The sequence below is a fragment of the Oryctolagus cuniculus genome, chromosome 2, assembly GCF_051225735.1.
Source record: "Oryctolagus cuniculus isolate XC-2025 breed Fujian yellow rabbit chromosome 2, ASM5122573v1, whole genome shotgun sequence".
Classification (NCBI taxonomy): domain Eukaryota; kingdom Metazoa; phylum Chordata; class Mammalia; order Lagomorpha; family Leporidae; genus Oryctolagus; species Oryctolagus cuniculus.
Window position 1 is genome coordinate 154,075,005 of NC_142868.1, and position 25,764 is coordinate 154,100,768.

Below are 25,764 nucleotides of genomic sequence, written 5' to 3' on the forward strand. Positions count from 1 at the left end.
AAGCAGTCTGACTCCACAGTATGTTTTTACCTGTTACACTGTGTTACTTCCCCAGAAAACCAACCTAAAAGATGTCCCCTGAAAAAAAATTGTCCAGAGATTTTACTTAAGTGGTTCAATTTTTATGTTTTTCAATATTCTGAGCTTTACACATTCCATTCATCAAATTCAAAGGCAGATATAAGTTAACAGTTACCTGACTGTCTGGGTACCATCGTCTTGAAGATGATAGGCTCTAGCAGTATTCTTCTTGGCCCATTCAATATGTTCTTCTTGGTTCCACGTCCCTACAACCACAGAGGTTTTCCCACTGTCCTTGTCCTAATACATGAAAAAAGTATTTGTGGTAACTTATGCTTGCAACCACTCAACAGGCATTTATGTTGATGAACCGATCCTCTGCACACTGGTTAGCTACCTTGTAATGATGTTAGTTATACTCAACAAGTATTTTAATTCATTTTTTATTCCTTGTTTCTCTGAATGATGCAATTTCTAGTCAGGCTAGCTCTAGATGCAGTTATTTTTGACTCTTCTATTGCGTTTCTCTCATACATCTGTTAAGTCCTATCAGTTCTTTCCTGCAGATTTTTCTGACTTCACACTCTTCTGTAATTTCCATGTCAGCACCCCCAACTGCCACTCAAGAGTCTCTCTTTCAAAACCTAGATAATACAACCACATACTACTGTGATTCTTAAACATCTGGCCTCGATGTCTGCTTTGGTTTGAATGTGTCACCTCCAAAAGCATGGCTGGAAACACAATCCCATTAAGTAGGACCTAATAGGATGTATTTAGGTCTGGAGGGCTCCATACTCATGAATAGATGAATACTGACTGTAAAAGGGCTTGAGGCTATGAGTTTAATCTCTTAACCCCTCTCACCTCCACCATGGGCTAATACAGCACAGCAGTCTTTACTAGATGCTGGCATTAGACTTTCCAGCCTCCAGAATATGAGAGGTCACTTTCTTTGCTTCATAAATTACCCAGTCTGTGGTGTTCTGTCATAGCAATGCAAAATGGACTATAACAATCTCTTACCCTGCTGCCTATCTTCCTCCTGCTTCTTTTTTTCTTTAAAAGCTAAAGCTTTATTTATTTGAAAGGCAGAGTTATAGAGAGGCAGACAGAGAAAGAGAGAGGTCTTCCATCCGTTGGTTCACTCCCCAGATGGCCACAACGGCCAGAGCTGTGCTGATCTGATGCCAGGAGCTACTAGGTCTCCCACGAGGGTGCAGGGGCCCAAGACTTGGGCCATCTTCTACTGCTTTCCCAGGCCATGCAGAGAACTGGATTGGAAGTGGAGCAGCTGGGACTTGAATCAGTGCCCATATGGGATACCGGCCCTGCAGGCAGCGGCTTTACCCACTATGTCACAGCACTGGCCCCCTCCTCCTACTTCTCTTTTAAATGAAAATTGTAAATGATCTTCACCTTGCTCGTGTGATACCATGCATACTTTTGTATCAAAATCATCTGTCCAGAGGCCAGCGTTTAGTCCAGCAGTTAGGGCTAAATGCTTGAATCCCAGATAGAAAAGCCTGGGTTTGACACCCAGCTCCATTCCTGACTCCAGCTTCCTGCTAATACAAATGCTGGGAGGCAACAGTGATGGTTCAAGTGATTGGGGTTCTGCTGCTCACATGGGAGAGCTGGACTGAGTTCCTGGCTTCTGATTTTGGCCTTGGCCCCTAGCCCTAGCCACTGTACCCATTCAGGGAGTGATCCAGCAGATGAGAGTTATTTATATAGCTTCTACCAAGAAACCCCATTCTGCTTTTGTAAATGTTTTAAACACTAATGGCATACTGTCTTACATGTGGACTTTCTTTCAATTCTCTCCTTCCTATCTCTTGCCTGCCTTCATTTCCTTTTATATTTTATGCTAGGCCAACCATGCTAGACACAAATATACGTCTCATTAGAATTAAAACCCCCTACAAAGGCAAATCAAACAGGCAGGGGCACTGGAATTTTTAGTCTAATGGCAGAGAAAGCTACTGAACATCTTTTCAGCAAGTAGACTGAAAGTTCTTAGATAAACAGGGATCACATAAGTGATTTTTTTAAAAACTCTTTTAAGATTTATTTATTTGAAAGGTGGTATGACAGAGAAAGATGTGGAGACGGAAAGACCTTCCACTTGCGGGCTTACTCCCCAAATGGCAGCAATAGCCAGGGTTGGAGTAAGAAACTCCTGGGCCATCATCTGCTGCTTTCTTAGGTGTATTAGCAGGGAGCTGGATGAGAAGTGGAGCAGCCAGGACTTGAACCGGTGTTCCCATGTGGGATGCGGATGTTACAAGTGGTGGCTTAATCTGTTGCGGTACAATGCCAGCTCTAAAACTGAAGTGTTTAAGACTGGATGTGTGGGACCTGTGCTGTGGCTTAGTGGGTAAAAGCTGCCGCCTGCAGTGCTGGCATCTCATAGGGGTGCTGGTTTGGGTCCCGGCTGCTCCACTTCTATCCAGCTCTCTGCCATGGCCTGGAAAACCAGTAGAAGATGGCCCAAGTCCTTGGGTCCCTACACCCACATGGGAGACCTGGGAGAAGCTCCTGGCTCCTGGCTTTGAATCAGCACAGTTCCAGTAGTTGCGGCCATCTTGGGAGTGAACCAGTGGATGTAAGACCTCTCTCTACCTCTACCTCTCTGTAACTCTGCCTTTCAAATAAATAAATAATTTTTTTTTAAAAAATGACTGGATGTAGAGCAAAACTGAGTGGGTTTGAATTTGTGCCACCACTTTATTACCTATGTAGTTTTAGGCAAGTCACAAAACCTCTATTTCCATTCATCTTGACAACCTACTACTTTATGTTGTTATGACAATTAAAGTTTTTTTAAAAATTTTATTTATTTATTTTTTGACAGGCAGAGTGGACAGTGAGAGAGAGAGAGAGAGAGAGAGAGAGAGAGAAAGGTCTTCCTTTGCCGTTGGTTCACCCTCCAATGGCTGCCGCGGCTGGCGCACCGCGCTGATCCGATGGCAGGAGCCAGGTACTTATCCTGGTCTCCCATGGGGTGCAGAGCCCAAGCACTTGGGCCATCCTCCACTGCCTTCCTGGGCCACAGCAGAGAGCTGGCCTGGAAGAGGTGCAACCGGGACAGAATCCGGCGCCCTGACCGGGACTAGAACCCAGTGTGCCGGCTTCACAAGGTGGAGGATTAGCCTAGTGAGCCGTGGCGCTGGCCTGACAATTATTCTGCATCATGTACTTAGTGCTTTGCATTTGTTAGCAACTGTAATTTTAGATCTCCTAAAGCGCCTATCAGAATCCTTCACAAAGTTCTAGTTTATATGATCTTGTGTCAAGTAAGTTTGCTAAAACCCAGTGTTGGCAAATGTATAGGGAAAAAAGTAATTGTTAATGTGAGTATAAACTGTCTGATGCGTTGGAAGGCAATTTTTCAGTATGCAGATACTCTGACCTAGCAAGTATATTGCTAGAAATATGCCCTGTAAATATGCTTGCAAATATACACCAACAGTACTATTTAAAAAAATGCCCACTGAAAGACTCACAGCAGACTGGAAAAAACCTTAAAAGCCCATTAACAGAGGTCTGATTAGACACACTCTAAGATTTCCAAAATATCAAGTGGAAAGGACAAGTGCAGAGCAGTACCTGATCCCTTTTATATCAGTGAAAAGATTACACTGACACATACTTTTTTTTTTTCTTGTAGAGTTAACTAGGAAAATGTTAATGGTAGTTTACTTTTGAGAAGTGGAATGATGGCAGAGGAAAAATTTACTTCTCATTTTAAATTTCTGGCATATATTCTTTAAATACAAAAAAAATTAAAGGAATTGGGTATTATCTGAGCTACAGTAAGATGGCACTTTCTTCATCTCTTTTCTGCTTTAATAAATATTACTAAAAAGAAAACATCCGCAAAGCACTACGAATAAATGTAAATTTATTCAATGAAATTTCTCAGATTTAGGAAAAGAAAAAAATATCCTAGTTTACAGAAGCCTCATATATTTTGGATGATTTCCCAAGCAAAGTACAACTATGACAAATAAAATTAATGGAGCTTGAACCTAAGAATTTAAGCAGGTTGGCTCAATGTGGGAGGAAATGTTATCTGACTTTATGAAATTATAAACAAAGGAAAGAATAAAAAACCAGAATGTGTAATTCTAAAACTTATTTTAAACTTAGATGAGGTAGTACCTTCCTTCTTGTGAAACTTGCTTTATTATAGTTCATTTTACTAACTCTAGTAGTAATGCAGTAACCATTCTTCTTGATTTAAAGCTTACTTGTGGGCTGCACTGTGGCCTACCAGGTAAAGTCGCTGTCTCTGATGCTGGCATCCCATACGGGTGCCAGTTCATGTCCTGGCTGCTCCACTTCTGATCCAGCTCCCTGCCAATATGCCTGGGAAAGCAGTGGAAGCGGCCCAACTGCTTGGGCCCCTGCACCCAACGTGGGAGACCTGGAAGAAGCTTTGGGTTCCTGGCTTTGGCCAGGCACAGCTCAGGTTGCTGCAGCCATTGGAGGAGTGAAGCAGTGGATGGAAGAGCTCTCTCTTTGTCTCTCCCTCCCTCTTTGTGACTCTGTCTTCCAAATAAATAAATAAATAAATCTCAAAAAAAAAAAAAAAAAATCTGTTCAACGCTAAAGAGATATAGCCACAATAGCTTAACATTCTCTATGCTCACAGATATACAAGAATATTGGTAGTTAATAAACAGTGTCACTCAAAGATAACTGACTTAGTGAACATCAAATTTTCTAGTTTCCAAAATTTGGAGATATTCTGATTAGTCTTCTTTTTTCCTTTCCCCTCCTCCCTCTCCTTTCCTTTTTCCTCTCATTTTCTTCTCTATTTATCTGAAAGCAATCAATTGATGTTCTATCTGCTGGTTTACTCTGCAAATGCCTGCAACATCTGGGACTGGGCCAGGCCAAAGACAAGAGCCAGGAATTCCATCTGTGTCTCCCAAGTACTTCAGCCATTATCTGCTACTTCCCAGGCACATTAGTAGGAGACTGGATTTGAAGCAGAGAAGCCGGGACTTCATTTAGTTACTCTGATATGGGATGAGGGTATCCCAAGAAGACGCTTAACTTACTGCACCACAACACCCACTCCTGATTAATATTTCCGTATTAAAATCATCTCATAATTGAAAGTAGCACCATCCTCCCTCCTTTTCTACAAAAAAATTAAAAACTTTAATCTACCTAGTGACAGAATGATATATAAATGCTATTGTATACCTCATGGTATTGATGTACGTGTTTGCCGTAGCAGAATTCATATTTCCACCAACCAACACCCTAAAGGAAAGAAAACATATTAGATCAAGTTATGTACAGAGAATGGGAATTTGGGCCTGTCTCAATACTGCCACATGATAGGATAAAAATATATGTAATTTAAAAAAACCTGTCATAGAAATTGTATGGTTGAAAATTTAAAATTCTTGAGGACAAGACAAATACAGAGAATAACTGTTGTATTGCTCTGGTACAATAAAATAACATGAAAAGTCTACTTGTACTTGTATTTCCCACTGGTGCCAATAATGAGGGACAAAATTTACCTTTATAAAGGCAGATGTTAACTCAAGTTTGAAATGGGATTGCTTAAAATCCAAAATATAGGCTATATAATCACTGATGCCCATGCCAATGATCAACCAAATTACTCCTGACTGCCAGAGAAAAAGTCAAGTTTTACCTTGTGAGTAAAGAGAAAATAATGGCTATGGATTAGATTATACAGAAGCAGGGGTATGAAATTGCAGAGAGAAAAATGCTCATGGGGAATGGCAGGATTCTTTCATTTCTCTATAGATAAAATTTTTCTGTACTGCTAATGTCCATTGACTAAATAACTGACAAGTAAGAGTTACAAGATAAACATTTAAATGAAAAAGTTTACTTCTCACCCCATGAAAGCAGTAAGAACCACTAAGGAACTCTTTTATGAGTTGGTCATCTGTCAGTTTGGATATATGAGTTGTTCCAACAGTGAGCATTGGCTGAGAGCCAATGGCAATGGGTTTGTGGATTGCTGGAAATCTCTCTTCTTTAGTTGACTGCAAATCTTCCTAAAATTAAACAGGAAACATGTTTAAAGGTTTCTATACCACATTTAATTTTACCAGTTACAGCTTCCATTATTCCATTATTAGTGTTATTATTTTTTAAGGATTTACTTATTTGAGAGAGAGAGAGAGAGAGAGAGAGAGAGAGAGAGAGAGAAATCTGTAATTGACTGATTCATTTCCCAAATGCCCACGACAGCTGTGACCAGGTCAGGTTGAAGCCAGGAGCCAGGAACTCCACTCATGTGGGTGTCAGGAAACAAAGTACTTGGGCTATCATCCTGTCTCCTGGGAATATTAGCAGGAAGCTGGATCAGAAATGTAGTATAGCCACTACTGATATGGGATGCAGGCATCCCGGGTGGTCGGTTAACATGCTGTACCACATCTAACCCTTTATTATTTTAAAGATTTATTTATTTATTTGAAAGTCAGAGTTAGATAGAGCGAGAAAGAGGGCCAGAGAGAAAGAGAGAGATCTTCCATCCATTGGTTCACTCCCCAATTGGCTGCAATGGCCGAAGCTGCACTGATCCAAAGCCAGGAGCCAGGAGCTTCTTCCGGGTCCCCACGTGGGTGCAGGGGCCCAAGGATTTGGGCTATCTTCTACTGCCTTCCTAGGCCACAACAGAGAGCTGGATTGGAAGTAGAACAGCCAGGACATGAACCAGCACCCACATGGGATACTGGCATTGCAGGTGGTGGCTTTACCTGCTACGCAACAGCGCCGGCCCCACCAAGTTATTATTAAACTGTAGAAAAATTTAAAAATAAATATTATCCATTTGTGGTCATTAAGGGTAAAGATGGGATAACAAATAGAATAAAAAGAAGAGGGAGGAAATATGAATATTAGTTAGAATTATTCAAATGGAGTAGAACCTGGTTATTGCTAAGGAGGAATCTGCAATGTAATAGGGGAGACTAAACTAATAAGGGTGCAGGTGCTATTAAGCTAATAGCACACGCACAGAGGAAGGCATGGTTCAAGCAGACTTTGACAAAGAAAATATGAAGACTTCATAAAGAGAAAGCCCTTAATTCTTGACACACAAAGGATTTGTGATTTATATCTGTGTATGAATTTTGTGTCTATGTATATGCCATGTGGACTTCAAGGAGGTAAAAGCAAAAATGCAGGTCTATAATATTGAAAACTTACAGGATGGAGCAGGTGTTTGGCCTAGTAATATTATTGGTTAAGATGCCCATGTCTAAAGAGTTCCTGAGTTTGATACCCACTCCTAAGTGCTGGTTCCAGCTTCCTGCTAATGTAGACCTTGGAGGTGATGGTGATAGATCAAGTGATGGATTCCTGTTATGCATGTAGGAGATATGGATTGAGTTCCAGGCTCTTGGCTTTGGCCTAATCCAGTCCCAGCCATTTTCAGGCATTTGGGGGAAAGAACAAGTGGATGGGAGCTCTCTCTCTACTTTCTCTTAAATACAAAAGAAATAAACTCTTAAAGAGAAAAAAGACATGAAAGGTAAGTAGGTACTCTAAGGTACAAAAGTATATGCCTAGAGGTTTGAACACTATCCTATCGGTTATTTAGGCAAAGATATGTTTTGATCATTATTATTATTACTATTTTAAAGATTATTTGAGAGGTAGAGTTACAGAGAGAGAGGGAGACAGAGGGAGAGGTCGTCCATCCGATGGTTCACTGCCCAAATGGCTGTAATGGCTGGAGCTGGGCTGATCCCACGTGGGTGCAGGGGCCCAAGCACTTAGGCCGTCTTCTAATGCTTTCCGAGGCCATCAGCTGCAGCTGGATCAAAAGTGGAACAGTGCTCATATGGTATGCTGGCACCCCAGGTGGAGGCTTAGCCTACCATGCCACAGCGTGGGCCCTGGTGATCATTATTTTTAAGTAGTTACTTTAACAGCTGCAGTTAAGAAGGAATAGCACAGACGAATCCAGAGGGAGTCAAGGTAGGAGTTGTAGAAACGCATTTCATAGATGAAGAGAATCCAAAGTAAGGGAATGATGGGGCTGAAGTAGAGAGAAAAGGGTAATTATGAAAAAGGTGAATAAGTCAGGATCTGATGGTTTTTGGGTATTTGACAATGGGTAGAGAGAAATGAATTTAGACCAGTACTATTTTGATTATAAAGAAAAACTTATAAAAATTGAACAGTAAGTGGGTTTCTAATACATGTAAACTATAAACTATGTATCCTTTTCCACTTCCTGCAACTGCCCCTAACCAATTGTGGTCCTTCTGCTTCTATTTCATCTTGGAGGAGTCATTGGATGGTTTACTCCAGAAACCAATGACCTTATGCTCTGTCCCTTCAAATATAAGGAAGAATAAAGATTTCTTGCCAAGATGGCCCCTTTTTTCCTTTTTTAAAAGATTTACTTATTTATTTGAAAGGCAGAGACAGAGAGAGGGAGAGAGAGGGAGAGAGGGAAAGGGAGAGAGGAGAGAGATCTTCCATCAGCTGGTTCACTCTCCAAAAGGCCTCAGTGGCTGGGGCCGGGCCAGGTGGAAGCCAGGAGCCAAGAGCTTCTTCCAGCTCTCCTACGTGGGTATAGGGGCACAGGACTTGGACCATCTTTCACTGTTTTCCCAGGTGTATTAGTTGGGAGCTGGATCAGAAGTGGAGCAGCCAGATCACTAATTAGCATCCATATGGGATACTGGTGCCACAGGCAGTGGCTTTACCTATTATGCCACAGCACTGGCCCAGCACCTTATTTTTTAAAGTACCTTGAACTTTAATGTATAACTCTATCCACCTTCAGAGAATTCTGACCAAATAACTCCTGAGTAAATAATAGCTCCTGGTATTCTCTTATGTGCTAAGTATTACTTCTAAGAGGTTGAATAGACTAAACTGGAGTGGTAATAAGGACAGAATCATAACCTTTTTTTTTTTTAAGATTTATTTTACTTATTTGAAAGGCAGAGTTAGACAGGGAGATGAGAGAGACACAGGGAGAGATCATCTATCTGCTGGTTCACTCCCCAAATGGCTACAATGGCTCAGGGTTAGGCCAGGCCAAAGCTAGTAGCCTGAATTCCATCTGGTATCCCATGTTGGTAGCAGGAGCCATTTTCTTCTGCTGCCTTCTTAGGTGCATTAGCAGGGAACTACAACAGAAGTGGAGTAGCTGAGACTTGAAGTGGTCCTTATATGGGATGCTGGCATTGTAGATGGAAGCTTAACTCACTACACCATGACGGCAGCCCCTAATGTTGCTTCTTTGGGACAAAACATCCATTTTCATTTTAAGGAAAATTATTCTAATATAAATAGGCTAACAATTTTATAGCAGGATTTGAAAATCCATAAAAATGAACTCCTAAAAGTTTGTGATAATCTCCAAATTAATGTAATATAATCATGCAGGGAGATCAAAACCAAAATTCGGATAGCCAGATTTGTATTTTTGTTTAAAAAAAAAAAAAAATTCTTTATCTATATGGTGAACATTGATCCACACTTAAAAGAAAAACAAAATATCAGATAAACATTTTTATTTTTTAAAAATATTTTATTATTTGAAAGTTGAGGGAAAGGAAGAGGTCTTCCATCTGCTGGTTCATTCCCCAGTGCCTGCAACAGCTGGGGCTGGGCCAAGCCAAAGTCCGCAGCCCAGAAAACTACCTGGGTTTCTATGTGAGTGGCAGGGATCCAAGAACTTAAGGGACACTGTAGCCTCCACAGAGTATCCATGCAGGAAGGCAGAATTGGAAGCAGAGCTGGGGCTTGGATCCAGACACACTGATATGGGACATGGGTGTCCTAAGCCGTGTCTGAACCACTGCACCCAAAGCCTGTCCCCAAATGTACATTTTTTTTTAAGGATTTATTTATTTATTTGAAAGACAAAGTTACAGAGAGGCAGAGACAAGAGAGAGAGAGGTCTTCCAACCACTGGCCTCCTCTGGGCCTCCCACATAGGTGCAGGGGCCCAAGGACTTAGGCCATCTTCTGCTTTTTCATGTCATGGCAGACAGCTGGATTGGAAGTGGAGCAGCCAGGACTTGAACCAGCACCCATATGGGATGCCAGCACTGCAGGCGGCAGCTTTTCCTGCTATACCACAGCACTAGCCCCCCAAAGTGTACATTTTTAACAGAGAAATTATGTGCAACAGATTTACATTTAAAAAAGATTGTAAAATAAAGATCAGTTTCATTATGCTACAATATCACCTAAGATTTTCATATGGAACATGTGCCCTAAAGATCCAAGTATTTTGAAAGCACTATCATCTGAAGTTTAAAAAAAATTATTTTCTCAACTGACAGATTAAGTACAGTATTTAAAGAAAATAAACTGGGGCCAGTGTTGTGGTGTAGTGTGTAAAGCCGCTGCTTGCTATGCTGGTGTATCATACTGGCAGCGGTTTGAGTCCCAGCTGCTCCACTTCCCATCCAGTTCCGTGCTAAGGCACCTGGGAAATCAGCAGAAGACGGCCCAAATCCTTGGGCCCCTAAACCCACATGGGGTACCCAAAGGAAGCTCCTGGCTTCTGGCTTTGGATTGTCCCAGCTCTGGCGGTTGCAGCCATTTGGGGAGTGAACCAGCGGATGGAAGCTCTCACTCTGTCTCTTCCTTTCTCTCTCTGTAACTCTGCCTTTCAAATAATAATGAAAAAAAAAAAATCTTAAAAAAAAAAAGTGCTTTGGCCCTTGTACCCATTTGGGAGATCTGGGAGAAGCACCTGGTTCCTGGTTTCAGTCTGGTCCAGCCCTGGCCATTGTGGCCATCTGGGGAATAAACCAGCAGACTGAAGACCTCTAACTCTGTCTTTTAAACAAATAAATCTTAAAAAGAGAAAAGAAGAAAAGTAAACTGTCACTTTTTCCTTGAAGAGCAATGAAAATTGGGATTTGTGAAGCATTTTGATTGAGCTAAGTACCTGTCAGTATTTAGATCACTATTAAACAGAAGACAAGGGCCAGCACTGTGGTGTCGTGGGTAAAGCCGCTGCCTGCAGTACCAGCATCCCATATGGGCACTGGTTCGAGTCCCAGTTGCTCCACTTCCGATCCAGCTCTCTGCTATGCCTGAGAAAGCAGTAGAAGATGGCCTAAGTCCTTGGGCCCTGAACCCATGTGGGAGACCGAAAAGAAGCTCCTGGCTCCTGGCTTCAGATTGACACAGTTCCAGCCATTGCAGCCAAGTGAGGAGTGAAGCAGCGGATGGAAGATCTCTCTCTCACTCTCTCTTTCTGCCTCTCCTCTCTTTGTGTAACTCTGACTTTCAAATAAATTAAATTAAAAAAAAAAAAAAAAAAAAAGAAGACAAAAAGAGAACCTAGCTCCAGTCTTTTAAAACATACAACACTCCAAACCAAACTGTGGAATTAATGTTAAGGTCACTGTCAAAGTGATAGTTCATCCATGAGTCCAGCAATACTTAAGTAAAAAATACTGAAGAGAAAGTTAAACAGCTCCTGCAGCTAAGTATTAGTAACTAAACCATCAATAAGTACCCTCCACATGCCAGGTATCATGCAAGGAGCTAAAACCCAGAAGTAGGCCGGAGCAGCAGCTCAATAGGCTAATCCTCCGCCTAGTGGCGCTGGCACACTGGGTTCTAGTCCTGGTCGGGGTGCCGGATTCTGTCCCGGTTGCCCCTCTTCCAGGCCAGCTCTCTGCTGTGGCCCGGGAGTGCAGTGGAGGATGGCCCAAATGCTTGGGCCCTGCACCCGCATGGAAGACCAGGAGAAGCACCTGGCTCCTGGCTTTGGATCAGCGTGATGCGCCGGCCGCAACGCGCTGGCTGCGGTGGCCATTGGAGGGTGAACCAACAGCAAAAGGAAGACCTTTCTCTCTGTCTCTCTCTCTCACTGTCCACTCTGCCTGTCAAAGATAAAAAAAAAAAAAAAAAATTAAACAAACAAACAAACAAAAAAAAACCCAGAGGTAAAGGAAGCATAGTTTCTTCTGCCCTCAAGTTAATGTAAGAACCATTGGCAAAACCACCAGTTTTAGCCACTGAAGTGCTACAATACAGGACTACATAAAATACATGACTACTAAGGGTGAACAATTCATTGGGTATTCTGGCTCATTTCCAAAGGCAGTAACACTGGAATCACATCTGCAAGGCCAGGTTGAAGTTTATTAAGTCAAGGGAAGAAAAGGGGAAAAGGTAACAAAAAAAGGAAAAAAGGCCAGAAAGAACATGGTAATTCAGGAGACTGTAAGTAGTTCAAAATAGCTAGGATAAAGGGAATAGTAGGGGCAGGCATTTAGCCTAGCAATTAAGATACTGATTAGGATGCCCACATCCTATATCACAGTGCCTGTGTTTGATACCTATTCTAGCTTCCTGCTAATGCAGGCCCTAGTAGGCAGTGGTGATGACTAATGTAATTACACTCTTGCCATCCACATGGGGGACCTGGATTGTATTTCTGGCTCCTAATTTTGGCTGTGGTCCTGTCCCAGCTGTTCCAAGCATTTTGGGAGTTAACTAGTACATGGGAGCTTGCTCTATCTATCTCAAACAAAAACAAAAATACCCTAAAGAATTCTATTAAGCCTATAAGGCTATCTTTTAAAAAAAGGGGTGTACTTGTGTGTGGTACAGGCATTTGGCTTAGTATTAAGATGTATTTGGCTTAATATTAAGATGCTGGTATGGGATGCCCACATCCAATATTGGAGTGCCTGTGTTCGAGTACTGGCTCCACATTTTTTTTTTTTTTTAAAGATTCGTTTATGTGACAAGCGATGTGACAGAGTGAGAGGGAAAAAGAGAAAGAGAGATCTTCCATCTGCTGGTTCACTCCCCAAACGGCTACAAAAATGTGGCTGGATCAGACCGGAGTCAGGAGGCTAGAACTTTGTCTGGGTCTCTCACGTGGGTGGCAGGGACCAAGTATTTCTCAGATACATTAGCAGGGAGCTGGACTGGAAGTGCAATGGCTGGATCTCAAACTGGCAATCCAATACAGGAATGCTGCCAATGCAAGTGGCAGCCTAACCTGCTGTATCACAATGCCAATCCTGGATCCACTGGATTCCAGCTAATGAAGACTCAAGTAATTGAGTCCCTGCTACCCACAGGGGAGACCTGGGTGGAGTTCCTCATTCTTCAGTTTAGCCTGCTGATCCTTGGCCATTGTGGGCACTGAAGAGTAAACCAGTAGATGGGAGCTCTGTTGTCTGTTACTCAAATAAAGACAAGGAATGATAATGGAAGATGAGGTTGATTTTATGAGGATAATGGAAGATGAGGAAGATTTTATCTTGAGTTATAGATAATGTTAACTATCATAGGATTAAATAAATAATCAAATGTGTAGAAAGAGCATTTTATCTGCTGCAAAGGAAGATTAGAAAGGGGATTTGTGAAGAAACCAGTTTCTGGGACTAGGAAATAATGAGGTCTAGAAATACAATTAGGAGTGATTTAAAAAGCATTTAGAAGACTAATGGTTCTTAAAAAATGATTAGATTTAGATATAAATGAGGGAGGAGATATACAGTTTGGCACATGCTCAATCGGACTTGCCCCAAATGGTAAAGTTAGAAACGTGCCTGGGGATTCCAATTCAATCCCATCAAGGTGGCATGTACCAATGCCATCTCACTAGTCCAAATGATCAGTTTCAGTTCATAACTGATCATACTGATAGGTCTAAGAGTCAAAGGGATCACATAAACAAGACTAGTGTCTGCTAATACTAACTGATAGAATTAAAAAGGAGAGAACGATCCAACATGGGAAGCGGGATACACAGCAGACTCATAGAATGGCAGATGTCCTAAACAGCACTCTGGCCTCAGAATCAGCCCTTAAGGCATTCGGATCTGGCTAAAAGGCCATGAGAATATTTTAGGCATGGAAAGTCAAGACACTGTGGCAAAAAACCAAACAAACAAAAAACTACATGAAAGATCTCTGTGAGTGAGATCCAGTGCAAAGAATGGGCCATCAAAGAAGGAGGTACCTTTCTCTGAAGGGAGGAGAGAACTTCCACTGACTATGGCCTTGTCTAAATAAAAGCGGAGTTGGCGAACTCAAAAGACTTCCATAGCCTTGGCAACTCATGACAAGAGCCTAGGGTGATTACTGATGCCATAAACAAGAGTGTCAAATTGTCAAGTCAACAACAGGAGTCCCTGTGCACTTACTCCCCATGTAGGATCTCTGTCCTTAATGTGTTGTACTATGTGAATCAACAGTATAACTAGTAATCAAATAGTACTTTACACTTTGTGTTTCTGTGTGGGTGCAAATTGTTGAAATCTTTACTTAATATATACTAAATCAATCTTCTGTATATAAAGATAATTGAAAATGAATCTTGATGTGAATGGAATGGGAGAGGGAGCGGGAGATGGGGGGGGTGCAAGTGGGAGGGAAATTATTGGCGGGGGGGAAGCCAATGTAATCCAAAAGCTGTACTTTGGAAATTTGTATTTATTGAATAAAAGTTAAAGGAAAAAAAAGCATTTAGAAGACTAATGGCTCTTAGAAAATGATTAGATTTAGATATAAATGAAGAGAAGAAAAAAGAGTCAGATTTCTGACTTTGTCAACTGGGAACAGCAGAGTGCTTTAAAGGCATTGGAGAGGATAAGAAAATGGATGAGGAAAAACGATGAGTGTGAGATTACTGAGAATGTATAAGGTGATGTCCCATTGGAGATAAATGGGAAGACATCAAAAGGGGGAAGCAGCATAGAGAAGTGGTTAGAAGGACAGCAATGAGCAGAAGAATAACTACAGTGGAGATGGGGTTGTAGTCTACTTTTTCAAGAGGCTTAAGCTGGATCAGCTATCTAAAAATTTAACTGACTATAACACAAAAAATGTCACACTTTAAAATATTATAGAATTTTGAGTATCTAAGAATCTCAAAATTATTTCTAAGAAGTACTTAACAAAAGAATTAAAATCAATGAGCAGAATTGGCATTTAAAATTTTGAGTCAAAAAATAAACTGCTAATACTATATATTACAAGAATATTTAAATGCTGACACATGTTCTGAAATTTGGAAAATGAAGCATTGAGAAATTATCAACAAATAATCCTCATACCTCTTTACTTCTCCTGAAAGGCACCCTTAGTATTTCTTCCTGCTGCTCCAGCTGTCTCAGAGTGAGGGGCTTAAATGGCGATCCTGGCAGTGACTGGCAAAATATGTCATTCACAGGAGATGCTCTGAACCTATTCCATAAGAACAAAACATTAAAGCTAAGCATAGAGCACTTTAAGGCATGTGTGCATTTTATGTTTAAAATATTAAATGCACATCCTACCTATATTTAGGATGACTGCACAAGAGTGGTGTCAAAATGACAACTTCATATTCACAAGTTGTAACTTCAGCTACCGAAAGAATTTCATGCTTAGATTCAGGATGACATATGTACATCACAGTACTTGATCTGGGCCGGTTCTGTTTCAAACTACAAGGTGTACCATTTCCCATTCCCACCGGATAGTAGGGTGTCATCTGACCTTCGATATTTTTAGTGGGAATCTTAAAAAAAAGAGTATAAGACATACTTTTCATTAGAGAGGTGGGGATAAGGATGGGAGAAGCATTTATTATTCTGAAAGGGAGAAAACTACATTTTATTTATAAATGGAAAGGTAACATTTGTGTATTTTCTTTAAGTTCTTCCTCTAGTATTGTTTTGATTCTTAAGTTCTTGTTTGAGCAAATATAAGTATGTATTTTCATAGCTAGCTTAATACAAAAGAAAATGACTTAATACTAAAATTAAGATATTAAGTAAATGTACATTTTTGTAAATGGTTATAGGATCATGATTAGTAGGAATTTTTTTCTAACATTTCTGAAGGAAGACACTCAGACTAAAATATAAAACTTACTAAACAGGCTGCTCAGAGCATTCTTCCCTGAACTCTTAATTGATAACCATCTTGATTCTATAAGTCTCAAGGATGATTTGTCAAAAAAGAAGGGCTATATTGTATAGCTCTACCTAAAACAGGAATCTAAATATACCACTGGTTTATCAATATGCTTTTTCTTTGCTGTTATTAAAAGGAACACCACAGACTTTTCAGCACATAAACTCCTATATATGAACATCTATTCTAGGCCAGCAAAAGACAAATTAAAAAACTATCACAGGATGGAGGAATAAAGGACATAATCTGAGATGTCAAGGATTATTAAGGAATTAGCTCTCATACTTTCCTCCATATAAGCACAAGACAAATGTAATATAGGTATTTTATAAAGATATTGATAATCATATCTTCAAGCAAACTCTTTGGAGGCAGGGTTTGCATCTTGCACCACTTTGGTACCTCTCAGTGACAGGCAATAAATAAATGTTTCCAGGAAAAAATAATTTGAGACTTATTTTTACACTCATATCTGAAATCAGCTTTGATTTAATCAGATTTATGATGATCAATTTTTAAGTTTTTGTCATTTATAATAGCAGAATAATAAATATTCACAGGTTATTGGGAGAATTAAACATAGGCTTTTGTTACATGCCTTGCAGTATCTGGCTTGTAAACTGGGGCTCAGTAAATGTTAGTGTTCTTCCCTTACCCTTTTCTTTCTCTTCCTTTATCATTTCATACATTGTGTTCCATCCTGCTATCCTCCATAGTCACAGTAAATAAATATTTTATCTCAAAGGTAGTCTATAAAATTAAAATCTTTTAAAATAGCAATGCTATGTGTGTCTCTGCTTAGCTGATCAAGTCCTCCCAAAGTCACCCTTTTAAGTTTTATGTGTCCTTTAATTTTCAAGGTCTCTGCCATTTCATTTCACTTCTAATGAAATTTATCATGAAATATTCTCTATCAATATTGTTTTTAAACGTTGGAAATTCTTAGGAATCACAAAGTATTCCTTGAACCACATGGTATTTAATAATTAAGATCAGGCAACTTAAGGAATCATTCTTTTTAAACTATTTTTATTTACCATGTATCCATTCATTCAATAAACATGTATGAAATACTGACAGTCTGGCACTCAGCTTTGCACTCTGAGTTGAAGAGATAAAAGTATCTTTTTTCAAGATGCTTTTAGTCTGATGCCTTGTTATTTGCATATATACTTCATCTGTTTTACTAATAGGAGATGGGGGCCAAATAAGAGAAAAACACAAAAGCTCCTACTAGAATAGTTTCCAAAACTAAACAGAAGAAATCACTGCTAAGCACAGAAGTGATACAATGCTATCACAGAATCTTTCCCAGATACATCATTAATATATTTATCTACTTAGGTAGCATTTTTAAAGTAAATAAAAGAATCACAGTGTTAACTTTTTTCAGAAAAATTATATTGTGATTTTTGTCTCAATCCTTTGAGGTATTTGATAAAGAATGGAAAGCAAATTCTGTTAATTAAGTTGTGTAGATTCATGCTTCACTAACAATAAATTTTGAGTTTAAAAAGAAAAATCAACATTTGGCACTTGCCTCGTTTGACTTTTCCTTTTCCTCTGCTTCTCGTTCTGTGGAATAATATAAGAGAAAGGTAACTGTAAAGAATGGTTACCGTTAGGACATAGATACAAATGACTAAGTTGTCAACCAAATTTAAACCTTTAAGGTTTTGGGGCCAGTGTTGTGGTGTAGTGGGCGATAGCATCCTATGCGCACAGGTTCAAGACCTAACTACTCCACTTTTTTTTTTTTACAGGCAGAGTGGACAGTGAGAGAGAGACAGAGAGAAAGGTCTTCCTTTGCCGTTGGTTCACCCTCCAATGGCCGCCGCGGCCAGCGCGCTGCGGCCGGCGCACCGCGCTGATCCGATGGCAGGAGCCAGGAGCCAGGTGCTTTTCCTGGTCTCCCATGGGGTGTAGGGCCCAAGCACTTGGGCCATCCTCCACTGCACTCCCGGGCCACAGCAGAGAGCTGGCCTGGAAGAGGGGCAACCGGGACAGAATCCGGCGCCCCAACCGGGACTAGAACCCGGTGTGCCGGCGCCGCAAGGCGGAGGATTAGCCTAGTGAGCTGCGGCGCCGGCCAACTACTCCACTTTTGATCAAGCTCCCTGCTAATGTGTCTGAGAAAGCAACAGAAGATGGCCCAAGTGCTTGAGCTCTTGCAAGTACTCGTGCTCCTGCAACCATGTGGGGAGACGCGGAACAAGCTCCGGACTCCTGGCTTCAGCCTGGCCCAGTCCCAGCCACTGCGGCCACTTGGAGAGGGAATCAGCAGATGAACGATCTGTTTCTCTCCCTGTCTCTTCCTCTCTCTACGTAATTCTGACTTTCAAATAAATAAAGGTTTAAAAAAACCCCACCAAAACTCCCTCAAAGTTCTAAAGGAGAGCCAAAACATACATTTTTATCTCACTACCTTAAAGTTGGTAACCTTGAAATGATTATGTATCAAATTATATTATATACATTTATCTTTATATCTTCCCCTAAGAAATATTTTATTTCATGCAGGAAAACTAGCCACAACCATTTTGTTTTGAATTTACAAGTTTATTTATATTCATTTGAAAGGCAGAATGACACACGGAGAGGAGGGTGAAGGGGAGGGGGAGGGAGAGGGAGAGAATGAGCTTGCATCTGCTGGTTCACTCCCCAAATGCCCACAAAAGCCAAAGTCGGGCCAGGCTGAAGCCAGGAGTCTGGTACTCTGTGTCTCACATGTGGGTGGCAGGGACTCAACTACCTGAGCCTTCACCTGCTGCTTCCCAGAATCACATTATCAAGAAGCTGACTGGAAGCTTATTAGCCAGGACTGGAACTAGGCACTTGGATATAGGATGTAGGTGTCTCAATATGCTGTGCTACAATGTCCACCCCCGAAGTTTTAAATTTTTTTTCTTCTTTCTTTATTTCAGAGGCAGAGAGAGAGAGAGAGAAACTCTCATTTGCTGGTACACTTGCCAGATGCCTGCAATAGCTGGGGATGGGCTGGGCCAGAGCCAGGAGCAGGGAACTTAATTTAAGTCTCCCACAGGAACCTAATCACTGCCATTAGCACTGCCTCCCAGGGTCTGCATTAGCAGCAAGCTAAAGCCAGGAGCTGGAGGTGGGAACTGAACCCAGGTACTCCAATGTGTGACACTGGTGTCTTAACCAGTGTCTTAATCACTAGGCTAAACATTTATTCTTGAAGTTTTTATCTTAGAACTTTCATCTTAAATTAGTTGGCCAATTCGATTAATAAAAATTTTATCATCTGAGGGATATAGCTGTTTTTATACATAAAAGCTTTGTTTAAACCAAATATGAATGCTATGTATATAAATATATAACACTAACTTGTATATCCTACCAGATTTTAAAAACATTAATAGTAAGCAGAAAAAAATATGATGTTTGTCATGGCAGAAAATAATGAAAACAAAAACTTCAAAAGTGTTTTCTTGGGGCTGGCCACAGGCATTGTGGTGTAGATGTTAAGCTGCCACCGGCAATGCCAGCATCCCATATGGGCGCCAGTTCAAGTCCCAGCTGCTCCACTTCTGATCCAACTCCTTGCTAATGGCCTCGGAAAAGCAGCAGAAGATGGCTCATGTGTGGGCCTCTACACCTACAAGGGAGACCCAGATGATGCTCTTGGCTTCGGCTTGGCCCAGCCCTAGCCACTGTGGCCAGCTGGGGAGTGAACCAGTGGATGGAAGATCTCTGCCTTTTCTTCTTTCTAACTGCCTTTTCTTCTAACTCTGGCTTTCAAATAAATAAATAAATCTTGAAAGAAAAAAAAGGGTTTTCTTAACTGCTACAACAAAGGGACAGTTCAGAAATTCATTTCAGTGTTTTAAAATTCATAGTCTCCAAGAAAATCTTTTAATGTCCAATATGAACATCTATTTTAGAGAAAATACCAGCATTATCATCAAATCACTGTGCAGAGACCAACCTTTTTCTGACAGAAGGTTCTTAGCCAACATATTCCCAAGGTAGTACTCATGAATATTTATTTTCTGTATAAAAAAAAAGAAAAGTGAGCATTTTACCGATATATGTACATTTTTAACATGTAATAATTGTACATATTTATGGGGTACAACAAGATATTTCAATACATGTATACCATGTGTATAGATCAAATCAGGGTCATTGGTATTCCCATCTCTTTATCATTTCTTTATATTTGGAGACTTCAAACTCCTCTCTTCTCATTCTTCACAAAACATCTTCTAGGTTCTTGTGAACTACAGTTACCCTATTATACTATAGAACTCTAGAATTTATTCCTCCTATCTAATTTGGTACCTCTTAAACAACACAGAATATAATTTTTTAAATTACTAATTGCATTATTAAACTCCTTATTTTATAAAGTTCCTTACTTTATATTTTGAAGAAAAACATACCTGACCAGTTTCTTTCTCTTCATGGTATTGCCGAATGTGTTTTCCATGACATACTTCGTAAGTCCAATAGGACTCAATCTAAGAAAGATGGATGTATTTACATATAGTTCAGTTGAATTACTTTTTGGTATTTTAAGTGGTTGAGTAGATTTTCCCTAATATTTAGGGTAAATTTTCATTAAGTGACACAATTATACCTCAGAAAAATGTGAAATTTCTGCAGTCTACTCATTATTTTTACTTATTGATAATTTTGTGCAGGAAATAGGTCTAGAATATTTTTGAGGTGTGTATTAACAACCTGGTTTAGTGATAATTTTTAATGTAGCTTAAAAATAGCAACTAGCTTTTTAATATAAAATTCTATTATGCTAGGAAACGTTCTTTTGAATTAAAACAGCAGGTATAGTGATATGATTTGATACTAGAATTAGTGGTTATCTGCTGCATATACAATACAGGAATCTAAATGAACAAACTACTATGAAGCCATAAGCTAGATTTGTACCTAACTTAAAAACTTGATATAACATAATAAGAAATAATATGGAAGTAATTTCAAGGATCTATTGGCTACTAGAATTTATTTTCTAGCTAATCAATGAACATAAAATACATACTCTGTAGGAACAACTGCTTTGTTTAAATAGTGGTTCCAAAAGCTCTCGTGGATTAGGACCTTTGTAATCCTTTTCTTCTTCCTAGGAAAGAACTGGAGTTTAATACTTGCAAGTTTTCTAGAATTTCATCCAACTTTGCTGTTTGAGTATTAATACATTGGTCTAATCAAAATGCTTGGAAAAATAGGAAAGTCAAAATTTTTAAAAAGAAGCTATGGTAAGCCACATTTTTCAAATGAATTGAAGTATAAAATACAGAGCCACAGAGCAATCATCCATAGTCTATTCTACTTTCTTTTAAAAAAGATTTTAAGTAACAGTTTTTTGAACAAATCTTATACATTTATTTCAGAATTTTTAAATGCTTTCACCTAATGAACTTCTAGTTATGAAAACGTTAGAATAGCTGAATTTTTTAGAATACATTGATTGGAAAGTTTTAAGATACTTTAAGATAAATTTTCTATGCATTTTATAAATTTCAGACTTGAATACTACATATTATGTGTTGTTTTGTTTGTGTACTTCTATCTCATCAAAGTTTAAAACAAAATGAAAACAGCTGTCTCAGACAGATTTCCAATCTGAATAAAACCTAAGGAGGTACTGACTTTAATATTTCTATTTTACAGATCATGAAAGTATTACATAATTGGTTTAATAAATTTTTTGAGTGGAGGAACTGACTTTCAAGTTAGTTTAAGGTTCCACTGCTAACTATAGACTATACCTCAGCCTCCTCCTGGCTGGTGTCCTTTTCATTTTATCATGCTGCCCCTCCTGTTTCATCTTGAAAGAAGTCACTGACTTGAAGGATGGATAAAAGGCAGTTTGGGCATTTTAGGAGAAAGAAAATGACACGAACTAAGTTGGTTGAGAAAGCACAATTATAATTCATAAGAAATTCTTTATGGGGGTGGGTATTTGGTCTAGTGGTTAAAATGCCACTTCAGATACTACATCCTATATCAGAGTCCCTAGGTTTGAGTTTCAGTTTCCTGGGATGCAACACTGATGGCTGAAGTAGTTGGGTTCCTGCCACCACATGGGAGACCTGGAGTGAGTTCCACGCTTTTGGCTTTTGCCTTCTCCAGCCCTGAGAGTTGACAGGCATTTGGGGAGGGACACAGCTGATGGAAGATCTCTTTCTCTTTGCCTTTCCAATAAATTAGAATAAATTCTTTATAAAAATATCATATATTAAAAATTGTATTTGTTTTAAAGCCCTTATATCTATATGAGAAAAACAAACATGGACTTTGATTTTCATTCATAATATTAATTGAGGGGCCAGCCTTGAGGTGCAGTGGGTTACAGCACTGCATATGCTACCATTCTACACTGGAGTGCCAGTTCGAGTTCTGGCTACTCTGATTCCAATCCAGCCTCTTCTAATGCATCTGGGGAAGGCAGGAGATAATAGCACCAGTATCTAGGTTCCTGCTGGATGGTGTTCCAAACTCCTGGCTTTACCCTGGCCTAGCCCTGGCTATTGTGGGCATTTTGAAAGTGAACCAGTGGGTAGAAAATCTTTCTCTTTCTCCCTCTGCCTTAAAATTAATAACTGGATGCTAATTTTGCAAAGAATTCAAGAATAAAAGTGATTTATTATTTTTATGCTAAATCTAGGTTACTGAGAAACCTATTATTCAATTTTGTTTTCAAGTATGTGGTTATAATGTTAGGTGAAAGGAATCATCATCATATTTCTAAAAACTTACCTCATCTCCACTTGTCACAAGGGGAAGTATACATTTGTATTTTTCTTTATGTGTAGTTGTCATGATGACATAATTATCTTCTTTATACAAAACTCCAGTTGTGGGCTAGAAAAACAACAAGAATATATATTACTTTCTCCAGTTAAACTGTTATCAGATTGAAACAAAAATTCTTCAAAATATCATTTCAACAGAAGATTTTAAAAATGTTTTTCCAAAAGGTGGAAAAATAGTCTATACATTTTTATTCTTTATTAAATACTTTTTGGCTGGTAATAATTATACATATTTTAGGGTACAGTGTGATGTTTTGATTCATGTATACGCTATGTACTGATCACATCAGGGTAACGGCATATCCTTCATCTTGAACTATCATTCTTTTAAATCCTCTCTTCTATTCATAATAAATCCTCAAAATCCTCTCTTTTTTATCTGAAAGGAAGAGACAGAAATAGAGACATGGACAGAGAGATATCTTCCATCTGTTGGTTCATTTCCCAAATGGCCACAACAGCTGGAGCTGGTCCAGATAGAAGCCAGGAGCCAACAACTGCATCATGGTCTCTGACATGGGTGGCAAGTGACCAAGCACTTGGGCCACCATCTTCTGCCTTCCCAGGTGCAACAGTGGGGAGCTGGATTGGAAACAGAGCAGCCAGGACTTGATCAGATCAGGTACTCTGATACAGGATACTGGCAACTGCAGGCTCTTAGCTCACTGTACCACAACTCCAGCCCACTTAAAATCCTCTCTTCAATTTATTTTTTAATGACAAAATGAAGACAAACTTTAGCCTTGTGTTACAATAGAAAAAATAAAATATGTAGTATAAGAAAAACAGTAGTAATGCAATAGGATAAAGTTAACATACCAATTAAGAGGCAATGAATGTTCCTAAACTATCATGGGATACTTATTACTTCTTTGTTTTTATTTTTTATAAGATTTATTTGAAAAGCAGAGTGAGAGAGAGAGGAAGAGAGACCTTCCATCTGTTGGCTCACTCCCTAAATGGCTGCAATATTCAGGGCTGGGCAAGGAGCCTAGAGCTCTATCTGGATCTTCCATGTGGGTGACAGGGACACAAGTACTTGGTTCATCATCTGCTGCCTTCCCAGGTGTATTAGTAGGAAGCCGGGTTGGAAGAATAGCTGGAATTCAAACTGGCACTCAAAGATGGGATACAGACATTCCAAATAGCAGTCTAACCCACTGTGCCACAATACCTACTCCTACTTATTACTTCTAATAGTAATTCCCATCTATATGGGCTAATTTACAGCACTTTATTTATTCATTTGAAAGGCAGAGAGCCAGAGCCAGAAACCTCTTTTCTGCTGGTTCACTGCTATAATGCCTGCAACAACCATGACTAGGTAAATCTGAAGCTAGGAGGCAGGAACTTAATTCAGGTCTCTGGGGTAGATGTCAGGAATCCAATTACCAGAGCCATCAGTGCTGCCTCCCAGGGTCTGCATTAGCAGGAAGCTGGAGTCAACAGCTGGAGCATTGTATTGAATGCAGGTATTCCAATATGCGATGAGCCATCTTAACTTCTAGGCTAAATGCCCACCCTAGCAAAACTTTATTGTAAAGGGCCAGATAATAAATATTGTAAACATTTTAGGCTTTGTGGGCCACATGGTTTCTGTTACAAGTCTGCTACTCTAGCATCAAAGTGCATAGACAACATGTAAACAAACAAGCGTGGCTGTAGTCCAATAAAACTTCTTAAGAATATGTGGCAGACCAGCACAATAGCTGTAGTTTGTGGGTTTCTGGTGTGTAGCAACAAAACTCTACTTAAAGCTTTCTATGCTTTGAAACCAAATTCACATTGGTTCATGTGAAACAATTTAAATCCAATGAACCCTTCAATTAATATAAATATTATTTTACCTAAGAAATTTCTGCTTTTGGATAGCAAATGTGATGCTATTTACTAAGAGATTTTCATGTTTTATGATACGTATTCTATGATAATTTCATTCATTTTTCACCTCTCTCTCCTTACAGTACTGTGAAACCATGTACTACTGGCTATTCCTGACAAGGAAAGAATTACTTACTGAGTACCTCTTTCTGTTCTCATTTTAACAGTAACAAATCTTGAACTATAATAAAATCAGTACTACTTGGTACTAATGTAATCCTAAACACAAATGCAAATTAGGGCAATATTTTATAAAATAAGGCAGAAAATAACAGCCGTATTAGCTCCACGACAGCCAAGCCAGTTTACCTTCAGTGTCTGTGGAATTGGCTTCACAGCACCCCTCATCCAAGATGCTCAAGCCCTTTATATAAAATGATATACTATTTGCATATAATTTATGTACATCATTCCATATGCTTTAAATATTCTCTAGAGTGTAATTATAATTCTTAATACAATGTAAAGACTATGTAAATACCTGTTACCCTATTGCTTAGGGAACAGTGATAAGAAAAGTTTACATGTTCACCATAGATAAAAATACTCCCACCTCCCTGGAATACTTCTGTGTTCAATCTTTGGACACAGAACCTGCAAATACAGGGGGACAACTGTCCTGTTTTAGGTACTTTACATCTGTTAACTCATTAATCCTCAAAACAAACATCATGCTGATTTCTACAGAAAAGGACACTAAGGCCCAGGGAATCCAAGCAGATTGGCCCCGTATTATGTGTGTTCCTAACTGGTTTACCATATTTGAATGACCTTTTAATTTCTTTTTTAGAGTACACTGTAGATGTCTGGATAATGACCAGGAATTTTCATTTAAGACCGGTGTTAAATGCTGAGAGATTCAAGGAGATTTGAAAGTAATAGTTGTTAAGTCAAATTTAAAATAAAGGTATTCATAGAAACATGTATTCAGTTATGCCAAGAATTTCCTGTAAAATGTAACATTTATAAAGCCTTATGTTTTGTGGACATACTAAGAATATATATGTCAGAACTGTGTAAAGCATTGACCCACACTCACTTAGCAATGTATGGCCTGAAGCCTTGTCAAATCATTCCTATACTGTAATGAAGGCAAGATAGTAGCAAATGATTTCAATCTATTGATGTGTATTTATGAAGT

The 25,764-nt window shown here is 39.4% G+C and overlaps 2 protein-coding genes across 4 annotated transcripts in view; one reads left to right on the top strand and one right to left on the bottom strand.

The window, feature by feature from the left end:
• The window catches only part of ASB3 (ankyrin repeat and SOCS box containing 3), a 192,647-nt gene that overhangs the window by 59,956 nt on the left and 106,927 nt on the right, over positions 1-25,764 (top strand). The window lies entirely within an intron of this gene.
• Positions 1-25,764, bottom strand: part of ERLEC1 (endoplasmic reticulum lectin 1) — a 39,006-nt gene that overhangs the window by 8,368 nt on the left and 4,874 nt on the right. For all 3 annotated transcript variants that reach the window (XM_089327657.1, XM_002709867.6, XM_070069123.2), the window contains 10 exons: positions 22,687-22,791; positions 20,966-21,046; positions 20,346-20,423; positions 19,889-19,952; positions 17,480-17,514; positions 15,318-15,541; positions 15,096-15,225; positions 5,916-6,077; positions 5,242-5,301; positions 197-321 (listed from right to left, as the gene is read on the bottom strand). In XM_089327657.1, coding sequence (XP_089183783.1) covers positions 197-321; positions 5,242-5,301; positions 5,916-6,077; positions 15,096-15,225; positions 15,318-15,541; positions 17,480-17,514; positions 19,889-19,952; positions 20,346-20,423; positions 20,966-21,046; positions 22,687-22,791 — 1,064 coding nt within the window. The remainder of the gene's footprint in view (positions 1-196; positions 322-5,241; positions 5,302-5,915; positions 6,078-15,095; positions 15,226-15,317; positions 15,542-17,479; positions 17,515-19,888; positions 19,953-20,345; positions 20,424-20,965; positions 21,047-22,686; positions 22,792-25,764) is intronic.